The sequence below is a fragment of the Diabrotica undecimpunctata genome, chromosome 9, assembly GCF_040954645.1.
Source record: "Diabrotica undecimpunctata isolate CICGRU chromosome 9, icDiaUnde3, whole genome shotgun sequence".
NCBI classification, from domain to species: domain Eukaryota; kingdom Metazoa; phylum Arthropoda; class Insecta; order Coleoptera; family Chrysomelidae; genus Diabrotica; species Diabrotica undecimpunctata.
The window spans coordinates 270,479-296,077 of record NC_092811.1 but is presented as its reverse complement, the minus strand read 5'-3'; the positions used below and the strand labels follow the sequence as shown (position 1 = coordinate 296,077).

The window sequence follows — 25,599 nt, the reverse complement described above, 5'->3', positions numbered from 1 at the left end:
CGTTAGGAATGTAAAATGTTTTCATTCCAGAACTAAAAGAATTTTATGGCTGAAAAGAAAATGCACATTTTACAGAACAAAACAACCAAAACCAATTCCAAATGGTTTCTTGTGTGTTTGTTTTAACTTACACGTTTTAACTAAAAAAATGATCGTTTGTAAGTTTAACTAATTTATTTTGATCGAAAAATAATATTTGACAAAAAACGTAGTGGATGGACATTACTATAACATGGTATTATTTTTTTGTATTAGCACACTTGTTTACGTTCAGTAGTGTTTAAAATACACTCGCGATCATAAAATCCGGGTCACCTTGAAAATCACCGATATTTTGATCGAAAAATAATATTTGACAAAAAACGTAGTGGATGGACATTACTATAACATGGTATTATTTTTTTGTATTAGCACACTTGTTTACGTTCAGTAGTGTTTAATAAATAAAAAAAGAGACTTACGGAGATATAGATTTAGCTGTAATCTAGAGGACCGTTTTCCAGCTCTACATTTTAGCTCATCACCAGATACACCATTACTAAAGCACTAAAGAGAGAAAGAATACTACAGTTATTATAGTTAAAATTATGCTAATATTAAGCTTATAATTAACCAAATTTAATGTAAGTGTTGCTTAATTTTTCACATGCAAAAAACAGTACTATTTTTTTTCTTCTCTTTATGTAGACCTGATTTTGTCTAATTTTCAATGTGTCTCCAGTAAGTTTTGGTTCCATCGTTTTCGTGGTCTTGCTACTGGGGAACCGTCTCTTGCCGTGTTTGCTGTTATAACCACGTATTTTGTTTATTATTTCATCCACTATAAAGTTGAACAATAGAGGACTCAGGGAATCTCGCTGACTTATCCCATTACCAGCTTCAATAGGGTCGGTTAGTTCTTCTTCTACTTTTAATTTTATTGTGTTTTTTTTGGTAGATATTTTCGATCGTTTTAATTATTCCTAGAGGTATCTCTCTGGGGTACAATAGATGAATCCAATACAATAGACGTCCTTTAATTTGACCCGGTCAAATGCCTTCTTAAGGTCCACGAAACATAGATATGCCGGTTTATTGTATTCTAATGATTTCATTACTTGTCTCATTAGCGTCGGTGCATGATCTTCCCGACCTAAAACCTTGTTGTTCTTCTACTAGTGTTAGTCATTCTTGTTGTTATCAAATTATTTTTTGGATTAGTTTTAGTAGTTGTTTGGTCAGATCTGGTCCTTCGTACTTTAGGTGTTGGTTCGCTATTATATATTCTCTCTCCTGGTGATTTTATGTTTTTTAATTATCTTAATGCTTTCTTTACCTCTTCCTGCTAAATATTTATTTTTTCGTTTGTCGTCACCTCTGGTGTTGGTGGATAATTATCGTCACCTTTAGCAAATAGGGATCGTAGAAGTCGTGCTTCCAGAATCTCTGCCAGTGTTCCCTTTGCCTGGGGATAACACTGGGGTGTAACTGCCTGGAGTAGTTGTGGGGTGTAGCTCTGCGGTTACCATAGCCGGTCCCAAGCCCGAATAAAGTGTGGAGAGTAATTGGCAAGGTTAGGAACCTACCAATGGTAAAAATAAATATTGCTCAAAAAAACAATGTACAGACTCGGAACAGGATTGATACTATGAAAATACTATATTTTTTACTGTAGCAATTCTTACAATTACCCCCCGAGTTTCAAATCATTTCCTAAGCCAATTCTGACAAATAATTTCTCCTACTTATTTTTACCTCCACCAGCGAGAAATATAAACATTCTTGCACAATGCAAAAGAAAAATCTCTCTCTGGTTTTGGTTCCCGTAGCGAATATACGTGTTTGTTTGCCTCTCTTAACTATTGGTTCTCGTACAAAACATGCTTTTTACGACCTCTCCTAATTTGGTTCTTGTAAAAGACAGACGTTTTTATATACTCTCCTACTCAACGAGTGCTCAAAATAAGCAGCAACAGTGTAAACAAGTGAATAGTACCGCCAATCCTCGGAAGACAGATTAAAACTCATACGAGAAACCAGCGCGTGTGCACATAACAGTAATATGGGTAAGCTTTTTTAAAAACATGATTTAGCTATTGTCTTTATAACATTTAATTACCTGTACTAATTATTTTGCACCACACCTATAAATTATTTTAATAGTTGCGGATTATGTACATGCTTTAATTATACAAGTATTAAATTTGGTTGATTATAGGCTAAGTATTGGTATAATTTATACTGTAAAAACTGTAGCCTTCTTTCTCTCTTTTTTAGTCGTTAAGTAAACCTTTTTGTCGTGGATCTAATGCTAAGCTAAATTTGTAAAGCACGAAACCGTCTTTTTTCTTTTTTTTTTTAGTTTTTGAAGATGGTTTCACATTCGAAACAATTCGTCATATTACAATTCTATTAGATTTTTGCAATGAACTGGACCGGTGAGCCACCCGTTCATATCGGAGGGGGACAACGAACTACTGTTGTTGTAGCAAATTCAGAAAACTTTTTATCAATGGGCTGTCTATCGTCATAAAGGGTTGGAGCTTGCAGTATGATACCAGCTGTACCTACAAGTACAGCCAGGGTAAATATCCAGAGAAAAAGACGGTCCAGGACCATCGCTACATATTTCCAATCTTCTTTTACCTACGGCATAAAACGTTTATTGAGATTTTATTCTTTTACATAAATAACAAACAATTTCATGATCTTTTATCTACTGTAGACTAAAATAAAGTGTTATTGTATCCCTAAACAATAGTTTTAATGTCGAAATAAGAAAACGCAATATTTAACAAATTGTTTCACCTTTGTCGAATCCTCCAACATTTTTGTATGTTCTGCTATGAATCGCACACAGAAACAAGATTTGTGAATTTCTGGAGGACACCTACTATGGGAATAAGCAGGATTGTGAAGAACGGGACTCTTAAGGCCACTTTCGTCTTCTGCGTCCGTCAATGGCAGCGCACCAGTGAGAGGACCATGTATTTGGCAGCTGCCTCCGAATGGACCTCCATCGGTCAATCTGTAAGTTATAACATAAGCAAATTCAATTCAATATATCCGTCATACAAATAGTAGGTATCTTATAATTTTTCTAAAACCATCAGGTTCCTATATGGTGGTCAAATTAACGAAGATACTTAGTTGGAACACTGATCACAAAAAAAAACTTTAAGCTAGGATAAAAAAGGAAACTACTTCTTGAAAGCATTATCGGGAAATTTTAAAATGTCAATTATCTTACTCTTCTCCGTACATACAAAAACCTTCATCAGGCCTATTGTCGAGTATAGAGCGGGAATCTATCTCAAAGTAAACAAACACCAAGTGAACAAACTAATGGTAAGGAAACGGCAAATTTTAAGGAGCACAATTCCACTAACCAGCAAACATACCAACAATCCAAACCCTCAAAAAAAGATCATCATCATCATCAACCTGTATGCGTCTACTTCTGGACATAGGTCTCCCTCAGCTCTTTCTATCTGTATCTATCTTGTACGGCTTGCATCCAGATATTATACGCTTCATGTTGTCAGTCCATCTAGTTGGTGGGAGTCATCTGCCCCGTCTTGCTTCTTGCCTCGGTCTTCATTCTAAAATACGTTTTGTCTATCGATTGTTTGATAATCTAGCGACGTGTCCTGCCCAATTTAATTTTAACGACGCAATTTTTCGATGGCTTCTGTTGTTTTTATTCTACGACGTATTTCTTCGTTTGGGATTCGGTCTTTCAGAGAGACATCCAACATCTCGCGCTTCATAGCCCTCTGAGTCACGCGAATCTTATTAACTACCTTTTTTGCAATGTTTCCTCTCCATAAGTGAGTACAGGTGAAACACATTAGTTAAAGATTTTCCTTTTGAGGCATATAGGTAGATCTAGTATAATTTACCAAACGTTGTCCAGGCTAATCCTATGCGACGTGGGAGCTCACATGTCTGTTTAACTCTGCCCAACCGAATTTAATGTTCTAAGTACATATACGATGTAGTCTGCACAATATCCCTTCCACCAACAGCAATATTTCGATTTATCACCAGACTAGTCATTATTTGCGTCTTGTTCATATTAATCTTTAGTCCGACCTCCAAACAAGCGTGATATAATGTTTCAAACATTATTATTGCATTATCCACACGATCGGCTAAAAGGACGATGTCATCTTCAAATCTCAAATGACTTAGTTCTCTCCGTTTATGTTAATTGAATACCATGCTCGTTCATATGTGCCTTCTTGCAAGCGTCGTTAATAGATTTGGAGAGACGGTGTCTCCTTGCCGTACTACTCGCTGTATACAGTATTTATTTGTTACTTTTTCAGATAGTCTTATGCTAGATGTGCGTAGCGTTTTGGTAGATATATTTGATTATGTTAGTGTAGCGATGATCTATTTGGCATTCTGTCAATGTGTTTAACATTTTCTGATGTCTTATGGTATCGAATACTTTCTCGTAGTCGACAAATATCAGTGCCAATGGTTTATTATATTCTGCAGACTTTTCTATCAGGTTCTTTATCACTAGTAAGTGCTCGTTATTGCTGTATCCCGATCTAAATCCAGCTTGTTCTCTAGGCTGATAGAAGTCTAATTTAGCGCCCAGTCTTTTTTTGATAATTTTTATGTAAAAGTTATATATGTGAAAGCAAACTGATAGGACGGTAGTTTTTTAAATCTGTTATGTCTCCTTGCTTGTGTAATAAAATAATGACATTCGGTGAAAAGCTTAGCTTTTAATTTAATTAATTTATTTATTTTAATTAATTATGATCCCTGGTTTGTGATTTTGGGCAGGAGCTGATCTTGCCTTTCGTCGGTGCTCTCATACATTTCGCGATAAAAGGATTCGACAACCTCAAGAATTTTTGTTCTATCAGTAGTAATGTTTGTAGCGTTTTTAAAGTTGTGTCTATATATAATATTTAATATCTATATAATAATATAAATTCTGTATACAGTTTTGTAGCCCGTCCCTATTTTGTTTATCTCGTTAGTACGCATTAAAAATTACCAGGAAATCTGCGTTTGTCTTTTAAAAGGGAATGTAAAAACGATCGATAATATAACAAGTTTTGTATCCAGTTTTCAAGTTTTTTTTGTCTTTATTTTCATTCAAATCCCCCAAGTCTCTGAATACATTGTGAGGTAGAAAAATCAATATTAAACCTGTTATTTCTTCATATTTCGAAGTAGTTTGTTTGAGGATCGCTTTGTATTATAGTTGAGGCCTGTTTTAAAAACAAGAAATTTATGTTATGGACGTAAGAAGGGTCGCCCACACCAGTATTACATTTAGGTCAAGAGGGGAATTTATTTTGGTTGAATTTGTAAAATCTAACGAGAGGGGTCAAGCAAAAAATTTCAGACAGAAGAAATGTTTGGGCGATTTTCAATCGCGAGTCGATTCAATTTCTTTGTGTAATGTCTTAAGACCGGTTAAGGTGATAATACTCTTTGTATAATGGCCGTTTAGAACAGAGTAATCACCATAAGATTTGTGCGGTACACCGGAACTGAAGAAACTTTTGAAAATTGTTATATAGGATGTCCTCGTCGTCAGCTTGCTTCCTCCACCGAACCTAATTCTACATCTCTTGATTGTTCATCCCTGAGTATGGAAATTGTTGCTTTGTCCCTGTTGGAGAATAGGTCCAGATAGATGTCCCATAGATGTTTAACAAGTTTTTTCAGTGCGAAACAGTGAAATCAAGGTAACATTTAACATATTAATTTTAAAGTAGAGACAGACATTTTTTTGCTAAAAGTAATAATTGCTTTCATTAAAATTTAAAAGGATTTGTAATAATTAATAAATTGTAAATTTTATGGTTTAACTTAGCTCTGTCATTTTAATTGTTTTTTTTTTAATTTAATGTTAACATATGACAGCTAGCTTTATTTTTTTCGATATTTATTTGTTTTGCTTGTTTTAAAAAAAGGTTAATCTCTGTGCGGTAACATTTGTAAGTTTTTGTAGTATCTCCAACCCCTGGAGTTTGTAAACGGGCACATGTAAGTTTTTTTATTCTGTATTTTGCAACTATTTATATAGTACATTTTTTGTGCCATTTATATGTTTGATAACTGTCTGTATGAGAAAAAAATAAACGTTTTGATTTATTTCTCTGATCAATTTTATATTTATTTAGAAAATCTCCTAACCCTTTATATGTTTTTTTTATTTTAGGATATTTTTCCTAAATCCAGCAAGTTTAGGATTCTTCGAAGCGGCGTCCTTTCCTTAAAATAGCTAGAAGCCCTTTCTTGTTGTCTTAATTGTTCAGTTGTCCAGAAGATTTACGTAAATAAACCCTTTGTTTCATATTTTGGTAGTTACCCCAATCTGACCCCCTTGTCATTGACTTATCCGCGACCCCAGCTCTCCAACAACCCCCTGAATGCCGTTCGCATACGTATCGATTTGTTTTGCTTGCCCTATCTTTGCCCCCATAGTTTCTGTCCCCAATTTTCTACCCCCATGTCCTTACCCTGACCATGTTTACAGAGCAAAAAAGATTCTTCTCGTTGAGGGCTAGTACTCACCAGAATATTTCCCCACAAAGCTCCATTCCTGTTAGCTTATCTTCTTAACTTAGTAGGCAACAAACTTTCTGATGAGTACTTCGACATCTGTAGAAACAATCCGCTAGAATATAGCAAGTTAAGAGAATTGGATATCCTCTTCTGAGCAATATAGTGCATTGTGTTAGAGAAAATTGTTTTGTTACTTGAAATTAAAAGTTTCATGAATTTTTAAGGAACGATCTACTATGTAACCTATTTATGTGATTACAAGAATAAACTGTTAAATTTTATTGGAAAATCAAAATATTCTTCGTCAAATAAGGATGTGTCGTTTCATTCTCCCTTAACTACTTAACATTGAAAAGAACTTACACCTGCTATCAAATAATGATTTTCCTTCATTAATATTATATATTGAAAGCGACTTTATCTAAAGAAAAGAAAATAAAAGAAGAAGGGAAAAGAAAAAATATAAACAATATTATTCAGCAAAGAACCAACCAGATGAGACCTGGACAAAGAAGTGAAAGATCAAGTACAAAAAGCAAATAGACTGGCAGGATACCTTAATAACACCATATGGCGAAACAGACACATTAACACTGAGATGAAGTCAAGAATTTATAAAACCAGTGTAAGACCAATAATGATATACGCCTCAGAAACAAGATCCGACACAGCCACAACGTAAAGGCTACTGGAAACGGCAGAGATGAGAGTACTGAGAAGAATTACAGGAAATAAGCTGAGAGATCGAAAGAGAAGTGAAGACATTAGAAGGAAATGTAAAATACAGTGTATAAATGAATGGACACACAATAGAAAAAAAGAATAGAATAATAACATAAGCAGAATGAAAGAGACCCGTGTTGTCAAAATAGCAAGAGATAAGTCACTAATCGGCAAAAGAAGTATCGGACGAACCGCGCAAAAGGTGGAGTGACAATCTTCCAGGGAGGTATTAATCTGCCAATGAACAAGCAGAATTGCTTATAAAGAGGAAGAAGAAGAGTAGAAATGAGATTTTATAGAAACAGAATTTAATATTGAATAACAGGTTTTCCCGAACCATTCAAATTAGCGACAATTTCTATTAAAATATATACAGTAGAAAACATATAAAAAAATAGGTTGAGATGTACGCAAAAGCGTATTAGTTTTTAACATTAACATTTTAGAAACGAATAAATTGATATCGATAATAAATAAATATTTTTTACTGCCTTCTCTCCAATTTTTGGGGTTTGTTGCTTTTATCCTATTGCTCCCATTATTTGCTTTTAATTTTATTTTAAGCATATCTTTAAGCAGTTGTTCCTATAATAAAAATAAAAAAAACACTTACCTCGGAGATAAATCCTCCTTACTAGGAGTTCTACTTGTTAGGTATCTTTTTTTCGGACTGTCATCTGATTGGACTGTCGTCCGATAAGGGTATAGGCAGGTTGAGTATTGTCTACTTCTAGAGACAAATCGACTGGATAAAAATTTACTGAAAAAGGAAACGCATAAAATATATAGCTAATGATGCGGAGATTCAGTTATTTTTTGTGTAGGCTATTTAAAAAAAATTTCATTATTTATCAAAAAAAAACTAACTGATATATAAATATATAATATAAATGAAAAAAGCAAAGGAAAATTGGATAAACGAAATGTGTGAAGTCTTGGAAGATCTATATAGAATACAAGCTCCATAAAAAAATAAAAAAAGCTCCTGCAGTAACTAACAAGCGTAATATAATATAAACATAATATAATGGAAGGACCTTTAATCACAGACAGAAGTCAAACGTGAGATTATTCTTTAAAATTGAACATCTCTTTGGTACTTATACCTAGATCATATTATCATTGTCTATTAGTAAGTTTTAGTTAATATATTTATAACCAAAAGACTCTTCAGAGTTATGCATATATTTTTTGAAATGAGATAAATCCATCCTTGGCTCCATAACTATTTCAGTTCGTTGAAAAATTCAGCGCGAAGGAAAATATTTATATCGCTATCAGAAATGAAATATTTCTACAATATAACCACTACAGATTTAAATCGTTCTACATGCGGAACTGGGATACAGTATACATGGAGAAAAAGGAAAAAAGTGTGAAAATTCACCAGCCATTTATTTCGCAACAATTTCGAAAGGACAATTGGTTTATAAACAATTGGCTCGCGGAAGGGATATTTCAATATTTTTATGTAACTCGCGCACAGGGAATCTGCGTTGGTTAATGGCCAGAAAAGGAACAGCGAAGGGATTTTGAATTTTATGTATGTTTGCTTGAAATATGTTTTTTTTTTATTATCATGATATCTGAATATTCAAATATGGCGTATATAAAATAAAAAAAATAATAATGCAAAAAAAAATGTAATAGAATATGAAATCAAATAAAACCTCACCTTCTAGTTTCGAAAATATACGTAGGCCGTTTCATTACTAAAAGTCTAGGTAGAATATGTATAAAAACTCGCTTAACCCACGGAGACATCTTGTGGGTTTGGGGAGACCGAAAATGAACGTTTAAAACCACCACAGTGACACATATACTGAAAAAAAAAATGTATATCAACTAATCTGTTTAAATTTGATTTGCTACACAGCCCAACAAAGTAAAAACAGTGATGGATTCGACCGTTACTTGTTACCGTTATCTTGATGGAAGTTAAATTTATCTAACAATAACACACTGAACATTTTTGTTTTCAACGCTTCCACAACAACAAAATTTATTATAATCTTTTTTTATTGCAGCTGCTTCGGCAGAACGCCTTTCTTTAAGTGATGTGTTTTTATTATTCGTCTACTTTTTACAGTCGTCGACTAAATAAGTTGAGAAGAGGAGAGCTGTTTGTCTTAAGTTCTTCATTTAGAATTATGTCTGTTTTTCTATTATTGATTTCTAATCTGTTTTTCTATTATTGAAAGCCATTTTGTGTTGTGCTATACGTTTGTTAAAAGTTGTAGCAGTTTGATAAATGTAAGTTTTTGGGAAATCATTACATGTAAGTTTGTAGACAACAGTGTTTAAGTGCTTTTTCTTTTGGCTCTTGTTGTTTTTAAAATATTTCCTTAAGTTCTTGTTTGTTCTGAAAATAAGTAACTGCTCTGCTTGAGTAACTCAGACAAAAACAAGAGTAACTGCTGTGTTTTTTAATCGATTGTATAGTTTTATTAATAGGTGAACATAAGAAAATATTTTTACTGGGTAATACCAAAATTTTGGAGTTCAACAATCATTTAAATCGAATGTCCGATACCTGCTGAACCCTTATGATCGAATCTCACTGGCACCAAAATGGCTGTTGGGCTGTGTTATGATACAATATGATATAGTTTTTTAAAATGTTCAGATTTTTAATTATGGTTTTACCATATCTTATATAAAGACTGTCAATAGTTTTCTGTGATACTATTCTTAGTTTTTTATTGACAAATTGAAAAAAACACCTTATAATTTATTATTTTGAAAAAAAAAATATTGATGAGCGTAATATGATAGACTAATGGATGCATAATATTAATATCAACAAAAATAACCTTAGGTTATACAAAACAAGCATTTATGAACGTATATAATGCTATATTTTTATAAAACAACGGCAACCTGTTAAATTACCGTCGGTTAAAACGTTGGTGTGTGGAAGTAACGCGGTTTAAACGTTGTTTTAAAAAATGAATTAAAATTAAGAAACGTACATATTATTAACAAATTACTTATAAACATGTTTTATATGACGTACATATCAAAATAATATTAGTACTCTTAAGATTTTGATAGTAGCTTAAATACTGTAGTGGAATATATTCGGCAATATTTAATAGATTGGCATGTTTTTCTTTTTTAATTGGTAGTGGCGCTGCATAGGCTTCTGTAAGTTCAGCCTTTCAGGCTGTTTTAGTTGACTTAAAGAATAAGATGACCATGGTTGAATAGTGTTGTGGGATATTCTTAACCGTATAGCGTTTGGATCATCTGAGCTAATTTGTATCCACACTGACTGAGATATTTTACACTTTGGATCTTTCCATTCTACATTTTTTGCGTTTATACCATTTTTAAAAAATGTTTGATGAATGTACCTAGATAACTTTAAGTCGGTTTTTAACTCTAGCTTTTGCAATTACATCTGTCCACTGAAACGGGATATAAACCGATGAAAGTTTCTTGTTGTGTTCTATCATGGCAAAGTCTCTATCACAGGGAAAAAAGCTGTGTCTATTAGTTAGAAATTTTTGCTTAATTTGGGTGAAGTATTTTTCTAATAGTAGCAGTCGAAGTACCTAATGTTATGACTTTCAAATTGTTATTTTGGCCGACAAATCTATCTGACCAAATACCAAGATTTCTTTCTTAGCCTGGATCAAGACGATTGTAGTTTTCAGTTATATAAAGTAGGAATGCTGATGCTATCTCAGTGGAGCCTCGATGCGCAATTACTTCGTTCCAGAGCATCATTATAGCAGTATTACTCCCCATATTATAAACAGCGTAGTTATACGAAGACAGTTGTCGCTGGTAGAAGATTATTGAGGAGTGAGTTAGATTAGGGCAAAAAAGAACTTATCGGTACATAAAACAATATAATTAGAATTTACTTTTGCAATTTCAGTATCTTGTCTGTTTTGTAACCTGCTTCCGCTTGCATATGATGAATTTTACTTTCAATTTATATTTTCTTTTTTTTACATTCATGACTAGCAGAAGAAAGTTTGATAAAGAGCTTGTCACAATATGAACAATTTTGTGATCTGGGAAGTCCAAACCGAAAGTTTACTTTTAAAAATGTCTTGGTAGGTTCGTAGAGAGATTTTTGTATTAGGGTACATTTTAAAAAATATTCTGTACATTTTTGAGATACTTAAATCAGCTCCGGTTCATATCGCTTCCACTTGAGTGGCAATACCCTCGAATCGTTTGTGCAGAATGTCGAATGTGTCATGTTGGAGTAATTATTATTCAGTTCGGACCAAAAGAAGTTGTTAATCATCGACCTATAGCGGTGATTTGGCAAAAACAGACTGAATGAATTACAGCCAATTTGACAAATGAAACTTCAACAAAAATACCACTACCAACTGTCAAAGTTCAAAAGTCCCTGATGGTTTCTATTGTATATCTTGATTATATTATTCGTGTTTTATTATTTGGTTTTTAGAAAATTAAAAGCTTTGTACAAAGAACATTAAATTAATTTGATACTTTATCGAGTGCAATGAAGTTTGATCTACTATTTTACTACAGCACGTCGTTATTACAAAGCTCGTCTTGTAAGGCGATAAAAACTGTATATCTTTCAAGCTTCGCTATCCTGCACAGGTTAACTTAATTTTGGCTGGTTTCATGAAAACCCGGAGTTTAGATAGAATAGATCTTTAATCTGATTTAAGTTTTCCTTTCAAATTCGTCTACCTTGTTTAAGTTTGTTTTAAAGAAACTTTATTAATTGTGGCGACAAGGAAGTGAGGGATGAAATATACTGCTGCACAAATTTAAGACGGTATTAGTTTTTTTAATAATATTGGAACAGTTTTTCTAAACGAACGAACTGAATTTTTCCTTTTAGTAAGCAAACCTCAATAAGTCATTCACTTTCTACAGGTTTGTTAGATTAAAATAAGTTGACTATCACAAATATAGCACCAATTCTGTGGATTCTTCTTTTTCTTTTCTTTCAATGAAAAAATAATAAATGGCATGTAACATGCTTGTTAAGTCAATGAACGCTTAATATGTGTACTTAAAATTTCCCTAATCAGCGCGTCGCATTAACTTCGTCTCGCAAGTTGAAAACTTGTAAATCGTTAGAGTTAAGTCCATGGTTTTTACCTGTGCACCATTATTACCTGGGGAGATAAAACACATACTTTTTATCTAGGATCATTGTCTTCCACGTATGAAACTAAAGACAACCAGCTACTGCCTGTTACTAAGTTATTATATTATTATACAGTAAGGCCTCTTTTTATGTGGATTATTTTTATACGATTTTCTGTTTAAATAATAATAAAAGCATTATGATTTAAACAGAAAGAGTATTGAAGAATTAAGCTATTTTAAACACATTTTAGAACGAGACAGCTTTGAAAAATATCCACCTGCAAAAGTTTATAAATAATTAGTTTACTTTCAACAACAATACTGGTAAAATAAACAGATTCCTCTGTTTTCCTGTTATTATTTGTTTTACAAAATCAAATAGAAACGACATCGTTTATTAAAGAATACGCTTTAGCACTTTGTGAAACAATTTTAACCCAAATTCACCAATTAGGTTAGTTAATAGTGTAATTTCCTCACTTACGGTGCTCTACAGATACATCTACAAATACAGTACAGTACAAATATGTATGTTTAAATATATTGTACCTACAATAATATGCCTACAACACAATCTTACCTTATTGATACTAGGATCATGGCAAAAATTAAATATTTTCCCAGAAGTGGAACAACCAACGAAGTCGGTGGAATAATTTCTACTACTAGGAGGAAGAAAACGTGTAGACTAATGAGAATAGATATTGATAATGTTACCTAAAAACAAAAAGAAAGATACATTTGTTTTAAGTAGTACATATAAAATATTCTGTATGACCTCCTCTGGTAATAACACTTCTTGATTTTGAGGAAGCATGCAGTAAAACCGCTCATTTTACAACAAATAATGCAACAAAACTTTACCTAGTCCTTGTTACTAGACGTCCAAGATACTCGGCACAACGCTATTACACGCTATTACACGCTATTATAGTATAAATGAAGTCTAAGAATAATTTTGTCACAGTAAATAGATAAAAATGTTTTGTGTACTAGCCCAAAAGGGAATTTAACATACCTTTTCTCCACTATCCGATGGTAGATAAAAGGTGAGTACTGTTAAAAACGAAATTCCCATACACGGAATAATAATATTAACAGTATAGAAAAGTGTTTTTCTTCTCATCGTTATATTAAAAGTTATATCTAGATATGGTTCATCACAGCAGGTGTAAAATTTTTCGTTCCTGAAAAGGAAATTAAAAAATTACAAAAAAATCAACTAATCTGCAAAATTGGGGTGATTAGATCATAGATTTGTCAAGTGGTCTATATTCTATATAGACCCGCACCAACAGGGGTGTGCGATTCAGTGTAAGTGAATCAGACAGGCTTTTCGCCTACGGTTGGCGTAAATCTGAAGCACAGCTTGCATTATGACGACGCTTACTATTTAAAGTTTTAGTATTTGCTATTATTTTCTCCACATCGACTGTATTGATCTTTAAACAATAAATTATAAAATAAAATATGGACAATTCAAATATTGTTAATGTCTAAGTTATTCTGATCAAACGTAACCCGTTATTATTTTATCTTTTTAGTGTTCCTAACTACATATACCGTATTGTATACGGTTGAACTGGTATTGATGTTAGATTTCAATAAAGGTACAATAAACAAGGTCTTATTCTTCTTCTTCTTCCTCTTTACAAGCAATTTTGCTTGTTGATTGCCGGATTACTACCTTTATGGAAGATTGCCATTCCATCTTTTGCGTGGTCGTCCGATACATCCTGCCAGTCTATTTGCTTTTTGTACTTGATCTCTCACTTCTTTGTCCAGGTCTCCATAGCTACACAGTGTATGCCATCAATTATTTCTATTTTACATCTGGTTGGTTCTTTACTGACTACTTATGTTTTAGTTTTTTTGAGATGAGATATTAGATCTTATGTTAAATCTGTGGACCAGTCTTTGCAAACTATCTTCATCTTGGGCTGTCAATATTGCGTCGTCTACCTAACATTCTATATCCTCTTCCTTTGTTAACGCCTTTGATGATTTCATCCATAATCAAATTAAAGAGCATGGGGCTCAATGAATCTCCTTGTCTTATTCCACTGCCTATTTCTATAGGTTCTGTAAGTTGTCCATCTATTCTGACTTCCATTTTGTGAATTTAGTAGACGTTTTCGATAGTTTTCATAATATTTGGGGAAATTTCTCTATTATACAGAAGATGGATTACATATTTGAGTCTTACTCAAATGTATTGAGTTTTAGCGTAGTATTTAACAAGTTTATACGGCTGTAGTTTTCTGGCTGTTTTTCATCCCATATTTGAATAGTAGTTCGCTCGTTCTCCATTCTTCGGGTATTTTATTGTGTTTTATAATTTTATTAATTAATGTTGTTAATTGTTCTGTCATTGCTACCCCAGAATATTTCAGTAATTCATTTGGTATCCCGTCTTTACCTGTTGCTTTTCTGTTCTTCATGTTTTCAAGTATTTTCCGAACTTTCTATTTATTTATATTAAGTTTCTCATTTACGATGATTTCTGGTGTTTCCGCTCCTAGCGTCGTTTGTTCTTCCTCTGCATAGAGCTTTTTTAGGTAGTCAATCCACGTATCCTTTTTTATGTGTTTTGCTTCTAAGAAAATAATTCCTTTACCTCCATTCTTTAACTTCTCACGAAGCGCCATATTTCCTTTTGCAGACCGCGAAAATTATGTTCCATTTCTTTCGAAAAGCGTTCCCAGTGATCATTTTTTATTTTTCTTACAAATGCATATGTTACAAAAAGCCAAAGTGAATAATGATATGAGAAAAATTGTAAATCTGGCAACGTTACAAACATCAAAATTCAAATTTTTATATTGCAAAATAGGTGTATCCCTGTTTTGTATAATTCGGAGCATCTATTAAATAGAATATTAAAGAGATATCATTTTATAGCGTGATTGAGCTGGTGTAATAATTATTAAAATTAATTTCATAGTTATTTTGTTATTTATATCACAAGGATACCAGGTAGATTCTTATACCCTTTTCGAAAAAAATACTAATTACTAAAAAAATTTACTAATTACACATAAACAGTATATTGAGTAATTAGTAAATGTGATGAGAATATTGGCTTGATTTGGGTACCGTCCACCGACAGTTCTCCATTTTCACCTATGTAACCAGGTCCTCTTCAGTCTTCGTTTCTCCATTGGTGGCTGATATAGTTCACTGATAATTTCGCTGTGGTGAGTTGAATTAAGAATTTTGGCCTTGTTGGCGTAAAGTAATATGACATCTTTTACGGTTGTGCTTCTAGATTATTGTGGATGGTTGCATTGCTCACATAGCGTTAGCTATCATAAGCAGTGATTTTAATTGGAAGGTCTGCAAAATTATTTGTGTTTGAAGGCTTGCTATAGCCCCAGAGTTCTACGCCGTAATTCCATATTGGTTTTAATATGACTTTGAAAAGCAGTATTTTGTTCTCCAATGACAGTTGTAACTTTTTTCCAAATAACCAATTCATTTGTTTTAATTTTATATTGAACTGAGTTTTTTTTGGCGTTAATATGTTGCTTCCAGGAGAGATTTCTGTGCAAATGCAACCTAAGATATTTTACAACGTCTCTATCAGGAATTGGGGCATTATTTAAACTAACTTGTAAACAAGATCGTTTTCTTGTTTTCTATGTTGTTACGCCAGACTCTAGTGTATGCGAGTAATTTTGCAGATTTCCAGATGCTATGTGTGGATCTTTGTTTAAAACTAAAACGGTTGTATCATCGGAGAAAGTTGCCACTGTGACGTCATCTATAATAGGTATGTTAACAGTAAAGATTAGGTACAGGAAGAGATCAGCGACACTTCCCTCAGGAACTCCGGATTTGATTTAGTAATAGGTTGAGAAATCATTATTGATTTTTACTTGGAACGCACGTTCGTTAATATAGGACTTCAGGATAAGGTATATATTACTAGGCAGTAAAGATTTTAATTTATATAGCAAACCGTTGTGCCAGACTTTCAAAAGCCTGCTGAATATCGAGAAATACTGAGGCACATATAATCTTTTCTTCCAAACTTGTCTTGATTTTATTTATTATTTAATAACATTGTCAAATTGTTAAATATTTTGAGCGGAAACCAAACTGATGTTCGGGTATTATGTTCTGGAGTGGTACAGTTTCGCTTATTCTATTTAGCAGGAGTCTTTCAAAAATCCTGGATATAAAGGGTAACAAGCTTATCGAACTATAGGAAGAAGGTCCTTTAAGTAATTAACCTGGCTTTCTAATCATTAAAATATGAGCATATTTCCACTGGATTGGAAAATAGCTTAACTGTAGCATTATATTATAGATAATAGTAAGGATGAGAACTGCTTTCCTGGGTAGATGGTTCTGCCATCAATTAAATCGTATCCAGAAGCTTTGTGGGAGTTGGTACTCAATATTATTCTGCGAACATCGAATGGGGATAATGCTTTTATTGGAGGTAATAGTTAGCAGGATGCATTTAGATATTCGCTTACATCATCATTTATGCTTTGGCATGAATTTGGAGTAAACATATTTTCTAAATCTTCTGCAAATACATTAGCTTTTTTATTGTCAGTCTGTGCCCAACTTCTATCAAGTTTTCTTATTGGAGGAATTGGTAGTGTCGGTTTTTTGAATTGTTTAGTTGCTCTCCATATAAAGTGGTCATCTGGATTTTGCACGCGCTCTCCTTTTTTCGGTTAGAATTTGTTTGATATGTAATGGCACATTGTTGTCTTCAGGATTACACTTTTTACTTATAGGAGTAGGTTCTCAAGCAGCGTTTTGTATTACAGTCGTTAGTTTTTGTACTGCAAATTCCAGATCATCAGAGATTAGTAAACTGAAAATCTCATTTAGCTATCCTAAAAGTGTACCATCGGTGTCAAATTTCTGCAATTTTTTTGGAAGAGATTTAAGCTCTAAAATTTCCAATTATATTCGAATTTTATAAAATATTTTAATAATTTGTAATTATATGAATAAAAGTTGTAATAAAAACTATTTTTAGGTCTTTGCACAGGTCTTAATGTGGACTTTCATCTATAATTTTATAAAGTACTTTACGATTTATCAAAAACTAATCAATGAAAACATAATATTAAATTAGTATGATAGAAAAACTGCTTACCTAACAGCTGGAACTTCCAAAATATCCCATTCAACACTCATGTAGAATTCTGACAAATCTACTCCCACGTCAACTGTATTACTGCCTACTTTTTCATCCATATGCCTAAGATCCACCTGACGAAACATTTGGGTATTAATATGTATATAGCAACAAATATTCTGCTACAAGGCAAGTAACAAACAGGACGACAATTTGACAACACAGCATTCCAAATTAAAATAAAAATAGCAGTATATTACAGATACAAAAGCCTACTAAGAGTAGTGTAAATACTAAATATTGTTATGACATTAAAATAAAAATAAGTTGTTGCAAGCAAGCAATATGTATTTAATTTTTCTGTTTGGAATGTCTTTAGCTATGAGTATGAGTAACATACCACACTGTTGCCATGTAACTTTTGTTTGAAAATATTGGAACAAAATAATTTAAATGTTTAATAATACAAGGACTAATATTTAAGTAAAGATCCTGTTGCAAAGATTTAAAGAGCCATTCCTAACAAAAATTTTAAAATACTATAAAATTTAAGATAGGTTCTATATCAATTCTATGAAAACAGAGTAAATTTTTGTTCATTCGTTAATCGATAACTTTTTTTAATACAACAGAAATGTTTCTCAGTTCTTGTTAATAAAGAACATTGTATTTCTTTAAAAATAGTGCTTATTTAACCTCTGAGTAGTCGGGTGGGGCCTGTGAGACCAGCGACAATTTATTTCTAATGCCTCACTGCTTGTTTTATGTCGGAGTGCGCTGCGTTTGTCAGTACCTTTCCGTCCACATTTCGAACAACAGTGAACAGCGGGGCTTGCATTAATGTACAATAATTCGCTAGTTATTAGCACTTTTGGTCTGTCAGACTCTATCCGACTATTCGAGTACCTTTTATAAGTTCGACAAGTAAATTTATTTTCCCATTTATTGTGAAGTATAACCGACATAGAGTAAGTATTTAAATTCCTATGGTTATATAATAATATAGTAAAGTTCCAGCCTTTAATTTTTTTCTCCTTGGTGGATCATTATCTGAAAGAAATTCAAAGATTACAACAGCTCTATGATGAAGTAGAAGAAGAAAATATTGATTTGGAAAGCGAGCCAGAATCAGACAGGTGCGAAGAAAGTGACCACAACACAGACACGAAAGAAGAATGGAAGGAAGAATTGGGGGAGGAACCTGCAACTTCAAAATATTTTGAAACAAATACGAAATATCGGCGGCTCTTTTATTATGCAGAAGATGGAGTATCCTAGAGAAAACATGGGCCTCCAAAAAATATTCGAACAAGAAGTTCTTATTTAATTTCATACTTATCAGGTTCAAAAGGAAATGCTCGTCAAGCAGTTGATCCTTTAGAGTGTTAGAAATGTTTTATTGATGACAATATTCTCGAAACCATTGTGCAGATCACAAACATATTTATTTCTAAACTAAGAAATAATTATGCAGATCTGAATGTATCCAGATCTAGAAATACTGTAGAAATAAAGGCGTTAATTGGTCTATTATACCTAGCTGGGGTTTTCAAAGTAAGCCGCCGAAATTGCAAAGAATTTTGGGCTACTGATGGAACAGGCGAATAGGTGTTTCGAGCTACTATGGCTCATAGGCGATTTCTATTCTTGATACGTTGCTTGCGTTTTGATGACGTAAATACTAGAGAAGTAAGAAGAACCATAGATAAACTTGCACCAATAAGAAACGTTTTTGACCAATTTAATCAGAAATGCAAACTAAATTACGTTCCTGGATCGTACTTAACATTAGACGAGATACTTTTTGTATTCCGTGGACGTTGCGGATTCCGCATGTACATCCCGAATAAGCCAGCCAAGCTTATTTGAGCTCAGCTTCCAGGGTCATAAGTAAACTATACAACCATAGTCTAATTTGGATCGGATTATAGCCCGATATATTTTGAGATTTTGAGTAGCACACTTTCATTGGCTTTAATGATTGTCCACCCATTAATGGTGGACAATGTCTTTAACAAATTCATTCTACTTAAACAGTTGCCTTTTATTTCGTCGATATGATGACGGCAGGTGAGTTTGTTATCGGCAGTTTGTCCTAAAAACTTGTAATGATCAATTACCTCTAAATTTACTCCGTTTAATGTTATTTTGGGTATTTCTGCGCTGTTATATCTCCTGGTGAATTTAATTATTTTGGATTTATTGGATGAGAACCTTAAGCCAGTTTTCTCGGACCAAGTAGTAAGGGACTCGACAGAATTTTGTAATAAAGACGTGGTTGCAACTGTGGATTTTTCTTGGCAGTATACAATAAGGTCGTCTATAGAGAAATTTAACAGGAGATTTTATATAAGAGCAAATACCATTGATAGCTAGTAGAAAGAGGATATAACTCAAAGTAGAATCTTGGGGTGTGGCCGCTATTAAATATGCATGAAAGGTGATTCATTTTCCCATTATTCTTCACTTAAAAAAAATAAATTAAAAATGCTTCTTGCACCTGCATACCTATCTATTATTGTATTAACTGCAAACCAATCCAATACGACTATGTCAAAATCGTTCTTGTCTGTAATTATGTTACTGTAGAAATAAAAGAGCTAAGAGGTCTGCCTATTTATTTCCCCATGTTAAATCCCATAAGAAAGCGTTAAGGTTCATCCTGGTTTTCTTCGTAGAGGCGAAAATTACCGACAAGTTAACAAGAATAAGCAAAACATAAACTGCCGTTTACTTGTCGATAACCTGTCGGTTATTTGTCGCTTAGTTGTTGATGACTAGTATCTCTACCAGGGATAGAATCAAAAATAAACCTCAGCGTTTTCTTATCGAATTTAACATGAAAAATAGGCAAAATCCTTATAGCTCTTTCACTTGTTAAAGTTCAGTCATTTCATCGGAAATCCTCATTAACATATTCTTGTCTGATTATTAAAAAGATTTTAGTAAAACATCTTATTTTAATTGCTTTCTGTTAATTTTATTAAATCAGAATATCAGAATAATAAACTTAAGAATGAAATAAAACATCAATTATTCAGCTTCGAGCATATTAAACCGCCTGTGGGTCTGTGTCTGATACATATTGCAGTTTATTGCATTTCCATCGCATTTAGATAAAAGAACAATGCTTGAATTATGACAAAAGTCGACGTAATTCAAGGAATAAGCGTCGAGATGGCTTTAAACCACTTTTCTATTTGCAACTGGTTGCATCGCCATAATATGCCTTATACATTGTATCAACGGTTTAATGTCAGTTGTTAATATCTACGAGAGGGCACTCGGCATCATAACTGTCGTTTTTAAGCTTTAGAGCGAAGCAAATGGTTTTTATTGATACAACTCAAAATAACTATAAAAGTATTGTGTTTAACTTATAAAAACATTGATTTATACATATATTATCGTTTTTAAAGTCAAATCCTGATATTTAGTCTAGTCATCGAATAATCTTGTTCGGTCTAGTTTTTAAAATTTCTTGGTCGTCAGATAAACGTCTAATTTGAGAATTTGAATAACCGTAAAAGGTTATTAGCGGGTGTATTATAGGATTACAATATATATGTACAGTAAGGTCTCGTTTTATGCAGTGGATGTTCCACAAAAAAGCGCATATAACAAAATTGCATAAAAAAAGACTTACTTGCCTTGAAAAATAGGGATACATCCCGTAGCCTTCAAAAATTACATAAAATCAAGACACAAAAAAAACAGTTTCCAGAAATTAAAAGAAATATAAATAACTTCCAATATTTGAAAGAAATTCATACAAAAGCTTAAAAAAAACTGGTTCATATTTCAATTCGTTTTGTGACTATTTCCATTTATTTACAATCTATCGATCAACAGCAAAACAGGGAAACCTGTTTATTTTACTGGTATTGTTGTTGAAAATAAACTAATTATTTATAAACTTTATCTGCAGATGGATGTTTTTCAAAGTTGTCTCGTTCTAAAACGTGTTTAATAGCTTAATTCTTCAATGCCCTTCCATTTTAATCATATTGTTTTTCTATCAATTTTCTAACATTAACTGCTTTTTCTTGTTTTTCTTGTAGATCTTTGCCTTTTAAAGCATGTGGTCTAAGATATTTATTTATTAAGAGCGGTTTTTTAAGTATGGTTAGGCATTTTTTCCAATACAGTCCCGTTTCATCAGCGTTAAATACTTGATCGGCACAATAGTCCCCATCTGTCCCCCCATAGTCACTTGACACTGCAGAGTATTCAGATTGAGACCTCAGTGCCGTTTGACGGTTCTTGTATTTAAACAGAACACGATGCTGGTAGGCAGATTAAAACCCCGAACTCGAACGCAACCGTAATGGCTCCAAAATGGGTGCCGAAACGTTCAGTATTCAGGTCTTCCTCTTCCCAGTTTTTTACAAGCATATTCTAGTAGTGGGGTAAACAGTTTAAGCGATATGATATCACGACTTCTCTACCGATTGGGATATGATCCGTGTTTTTATGTAGTTTCACCGACATAGTTGCGTTGTATTGTAAATTAACCTTGTATATCGGTAGTCAATGTGACATGCTTGTAGTGCTTCCAGGATTTTGTCAAATTCTACTGTGTCAAAGGCTTTATGGAAATCTACAAAAGCCAGAACGAGTGGTCGATTGTACACGATAGTCTTTTCTATTACCGTTTTAGTGCTCTGTAGGTGATCATTTCTTCAAAATCCGGTACGAAATCGAGCTTACTCTATTGGCTGGTAGAAATCAAGTTTTTTCTCAAGACGATTCGTTACTATTCTTGTAAGGAGTTTGTATAGGTGACTAAGAAGACTTATAGGTTTGTAGTTTTTTAATTCATGGAGATCTCTTTTTTTGTACAATAGAATTACCTCAGCATTACGCCATTTGTCGGGAATATTACTGTCCAAAAGGCACTTGTTAAAAAGGTTTTTTATTTTCTTAAGTAAGCAAGTGCCTCCGATTTTGATTGCATCAGTAGCTACACAATCTTCGCCTGGAGATTTGTTATTTTTAGTTTTCCTTAGGGCTAGTTTTATTTCGTCTATTGTGATTTCCGGTAGTAGTTCTGATCCTTGGTTGACCAATGCCCTTTTTCCTTGTTAATATTTCTGGTACCTGATCTTCGGTACTATTTGCTTTGTGGCTTGTGTACAGCAATTTGTAGAAGTCTTCAATTATTTTAAGGGTTTCCGCTTTATTGGCTATTCGTTACTGTAGTAAAATTATATCTTTTCGTAATTCTTCTTCTTCTTCAAGTGCCATCTCCGCGGCGGAGGTCGGCAATCATCATAGCTATTCGGACTTTTGAGACGGCTGCTCTAAAAAGTTCATTTGATGTACATCCGTACCACTCTCTCAGGTTGCGCAGCCATGACATTCTACGTCTCCCTATTCTTCTCTTTCCTTGGATCTTTCCCTGCATAATCAGTTGGAGCAAGGTGTATTTCTCTCCATATGTCTGAGATATTCTAATTTTCTTGTTTTTATTGAATTTAAAATTTCCATTTCTTTGTTCATCCTTCCCAGAACCTCTTTGTTTATGACGTGTTCGTAATTACTATGTTTTAATTATTAGTAATATTTTGACTTACCAAAGAATCTGAATATTTAATATTGTCATTTTTTTCCGTTACCTGCGTATTCTTCTGAATACTACGTAATCCTCATGTTTCCGATTCCATTTCCATATAACATTCGTTGTTAAATCCCAAAACTTTTCCTCTATCCTTAAATAGTTCAGTAGTATATAGGTTCAGGAGGTATATCCTTATCTATATTATTTTTAACAGCCATTAATGAGTTTATAAAATCCTCTGTAATTTCACTGTCACACGATACACGTCTAATTCATTTTAAATATTAACACGAACTTCTTGCTAAAAAATATTAGCATATTGGTTACCACAATTAAAAGCTTTTAAATTTTTTTACTATGCCTACTCAGGTCGTTATGTTTTCCATCGTAAAATTTATATTTTGCAATAAATTCAAATTGACAAAGAACATCTAGACGTGAAAAGAGCCTCAAGAATTATTACTTCCAAAGAAATTTATTTTTCATTTATCAGCAACTCCAGTGAAATTGAGAAAGCCCTCGGGTCGTTATATTGGAATCGTAGTTCTCGTGTGCTGCTTACACACTGTGGGTGGAGGATTCCTTCTTGATTTTCTTAGATGGCATTATCAAACTGGAAATCTCTCATCAATCATGATAAGATATCTCAAAGATTTGACACGTCAGCGTACAATAAATATAATTATATATTATTAGTATTTAACGAAACACTGTTAAGTGAGTCTTCAACTATTAATTGCAAAATTATAAATAAACCGCCAAGATGTTTACAAAGAGTGCAATGAACAAACGTCTGAAAACTAATTATCTCTTGAATTGTCTGAATTCTACAAAAACCGACATACGCCTATTATACAACATACATGGAGATTTCAAATTTACCATTTTCTAATACCATTAGTCACTTTGGGTTTTCAAATACAACACCCTGTATATTTTATGATAGTAAAGCATTGTCTGTAAATGGAGAAAACCTACTGTGGATGAACCAGACGGGATGTATGTAATCTTTTAATTCTGTTAGCCAGAATAAAAAACATTTTAAATTCCTTTTCATGACTTAAAATAACCGCTGGAAATGACTAGCTAAAACGTTTTAGATTAAGGCATAAGGACGTGTTAAGCCTACGAAAGCCTACGGGAACTAGTTTTCACGTGTACTGAGCTTCAACAAGAAAAACGTTGGCGAGTTTTTCATCTGTTAAAAAAAAAGAAGAAAAAACTGTTCAGCTGTTAAAATATTAAACGTTAACATAAGTAGTCTTTACATTGTTCAATAAAAGTATTCCGAGGTTATTTCCAAAGGGAAAGAAAATAGGAGCGTTGCTGGCATCTGCAGAGCGAGGGCCTCTGATTACTTGCGTTTTGTGTATGAGCGCAAGAGGGAATTATCTGCCTCCTTTGCTTATATTGCATCGTAACAATGCCAGCGAATTGTTAAAGAAGGAATCTCCACCTGGAAAGATTAGCATACAATTAGTACACTTCTACATTAGTTCGTTTTCTCCATCCTCCCTCTACCACTTTTCACCAAACATTGAGGTCACCAAACAGGTCTCGGCAGCGTATAGCATTGTGAGTCTAATTATAGTTTTGTATAATCTCATTTTTGTAGTACCAGATATATCTTTAGCCTTACTTATTTTATTCATGGCCCTAGCACATCTGTTGCTCTTGGTTAGCCTCAAGTTGATTTTAGTTCTTCCCTTACTTGTCTGATCAATAAGGGTACCTAAGTATCTACATAAAATTTATCCATTTTCTCGAATTCTATAGCTGGTCCATCCTCTTCCTCTAATTTAAAGGAGCCCCTGGTGTTTATTTTTTTTTGCTCGAAATTTTTATGTACTTGGATTTATTAATATTAACTTTCAGTACCATTTTAGAGCTTTCCCGAATCAGTCTTTTTGCTATACTTGCCAATTTTTTTCCATTTTTTGCAACAAAAACCACATACTCAGCTAAGCGTTGATGCCCTTTGTATAAAAGAGTGCCGAATCTATTTATCCCAATAGCCCTTACAATTTTTTCTAGAACTTTATTGTTTTTATTTAATTTTTTTTGTAATTATCTTAGATACGCTTTACTTTATCATCCACATCATTTCTATTCCATGGGATTTTCTTTACCTTTTTTCGTTGTTTGGCATATCTTTCTAGGTAGTCTTGTTTTTGCGATCGCAAACTTTTTAATCTCAAATCTGATCTTTTTTTAAAATTGTTCTATATTCGTCATCAAACCAGTGGTTTTTCTAAATTTTTTTGCAGTGTTTTGTGCCTGTCATTTCCAAGAACTTTTGTTCTATGTTACTCTGCTACTGCTACTCACAGTAGCACTATCTTGTTTGGCGTAGGTTTCTTGTATATCCTTTAGATAATCCTGTACTACCTCAAATTTTTGCAGTTTTTCGAAGTTAAACTTACTTTTTCCGTTTATACTTTTTAATTATTGCATCTCTCATAATTATTCTAACCAAAAAATGATCAGAGTCAACATCAGCAACTGAACGTTTTCACATTTGTTATTAAATGGGCGTCTTAAAACGTTTTATCTTACATTTTCCATATGCATTCATAATATCAAAATAAACCTGCAC

General features: G+C 33.1%; 1 protein-coding gene across 1 annotated transcript in view; it reads right to left on the bottom strand.

Annotated features, from left to right (window-relative positions):
• Nucleotides 1–2,133: 2,133 nt before the first annotated feature.
• nAChRalpha4 (nicotinic acetylcholine receptor alpha4) overlaps nucleotides 2,134–25,599 on the bottom strand; it is a 116,001-nt gene continuing 92,535 nt past the window's right edge. The window contains exons 5-11 of the mRNA XM_072542480.1: nucleotides 17,462–17,577; nucleotides 13,358–13,526; nucleotides 12,920–13,056; nucleotides 8,921–9,067; nucleotides 7,859–8,005; nucleotides 2,788–3,007; nucleotides 2,134–2,625 (exon numbers count right to left, since the gene is read on the bottom strand). Coding sequence (XP_072398581.1) covers nucleotides 2,431–2,625; nucleotides 2,788–3,007; nucleotides 7,859–8,005; nucleotides 8,921–9,067; nucleotides 12,920–13,056; nucleotides 13,358–13,526; nucleotides 17,462–17,577 — 1,131 coding nt within the window. The 3' untranslated portion in view covers nucleotides 2,134–2,430. The remainder of the gene's footprint in view (nucleotides 2,626–2,787; nucleotides 3,008–7,858; nucleotides 8,006–8,920; nucleotides 9,068–12,919; nucleotides 13,057–13,357; nucleotides 13,527–17,461; nucleotides 17,578–25,599) is intronic.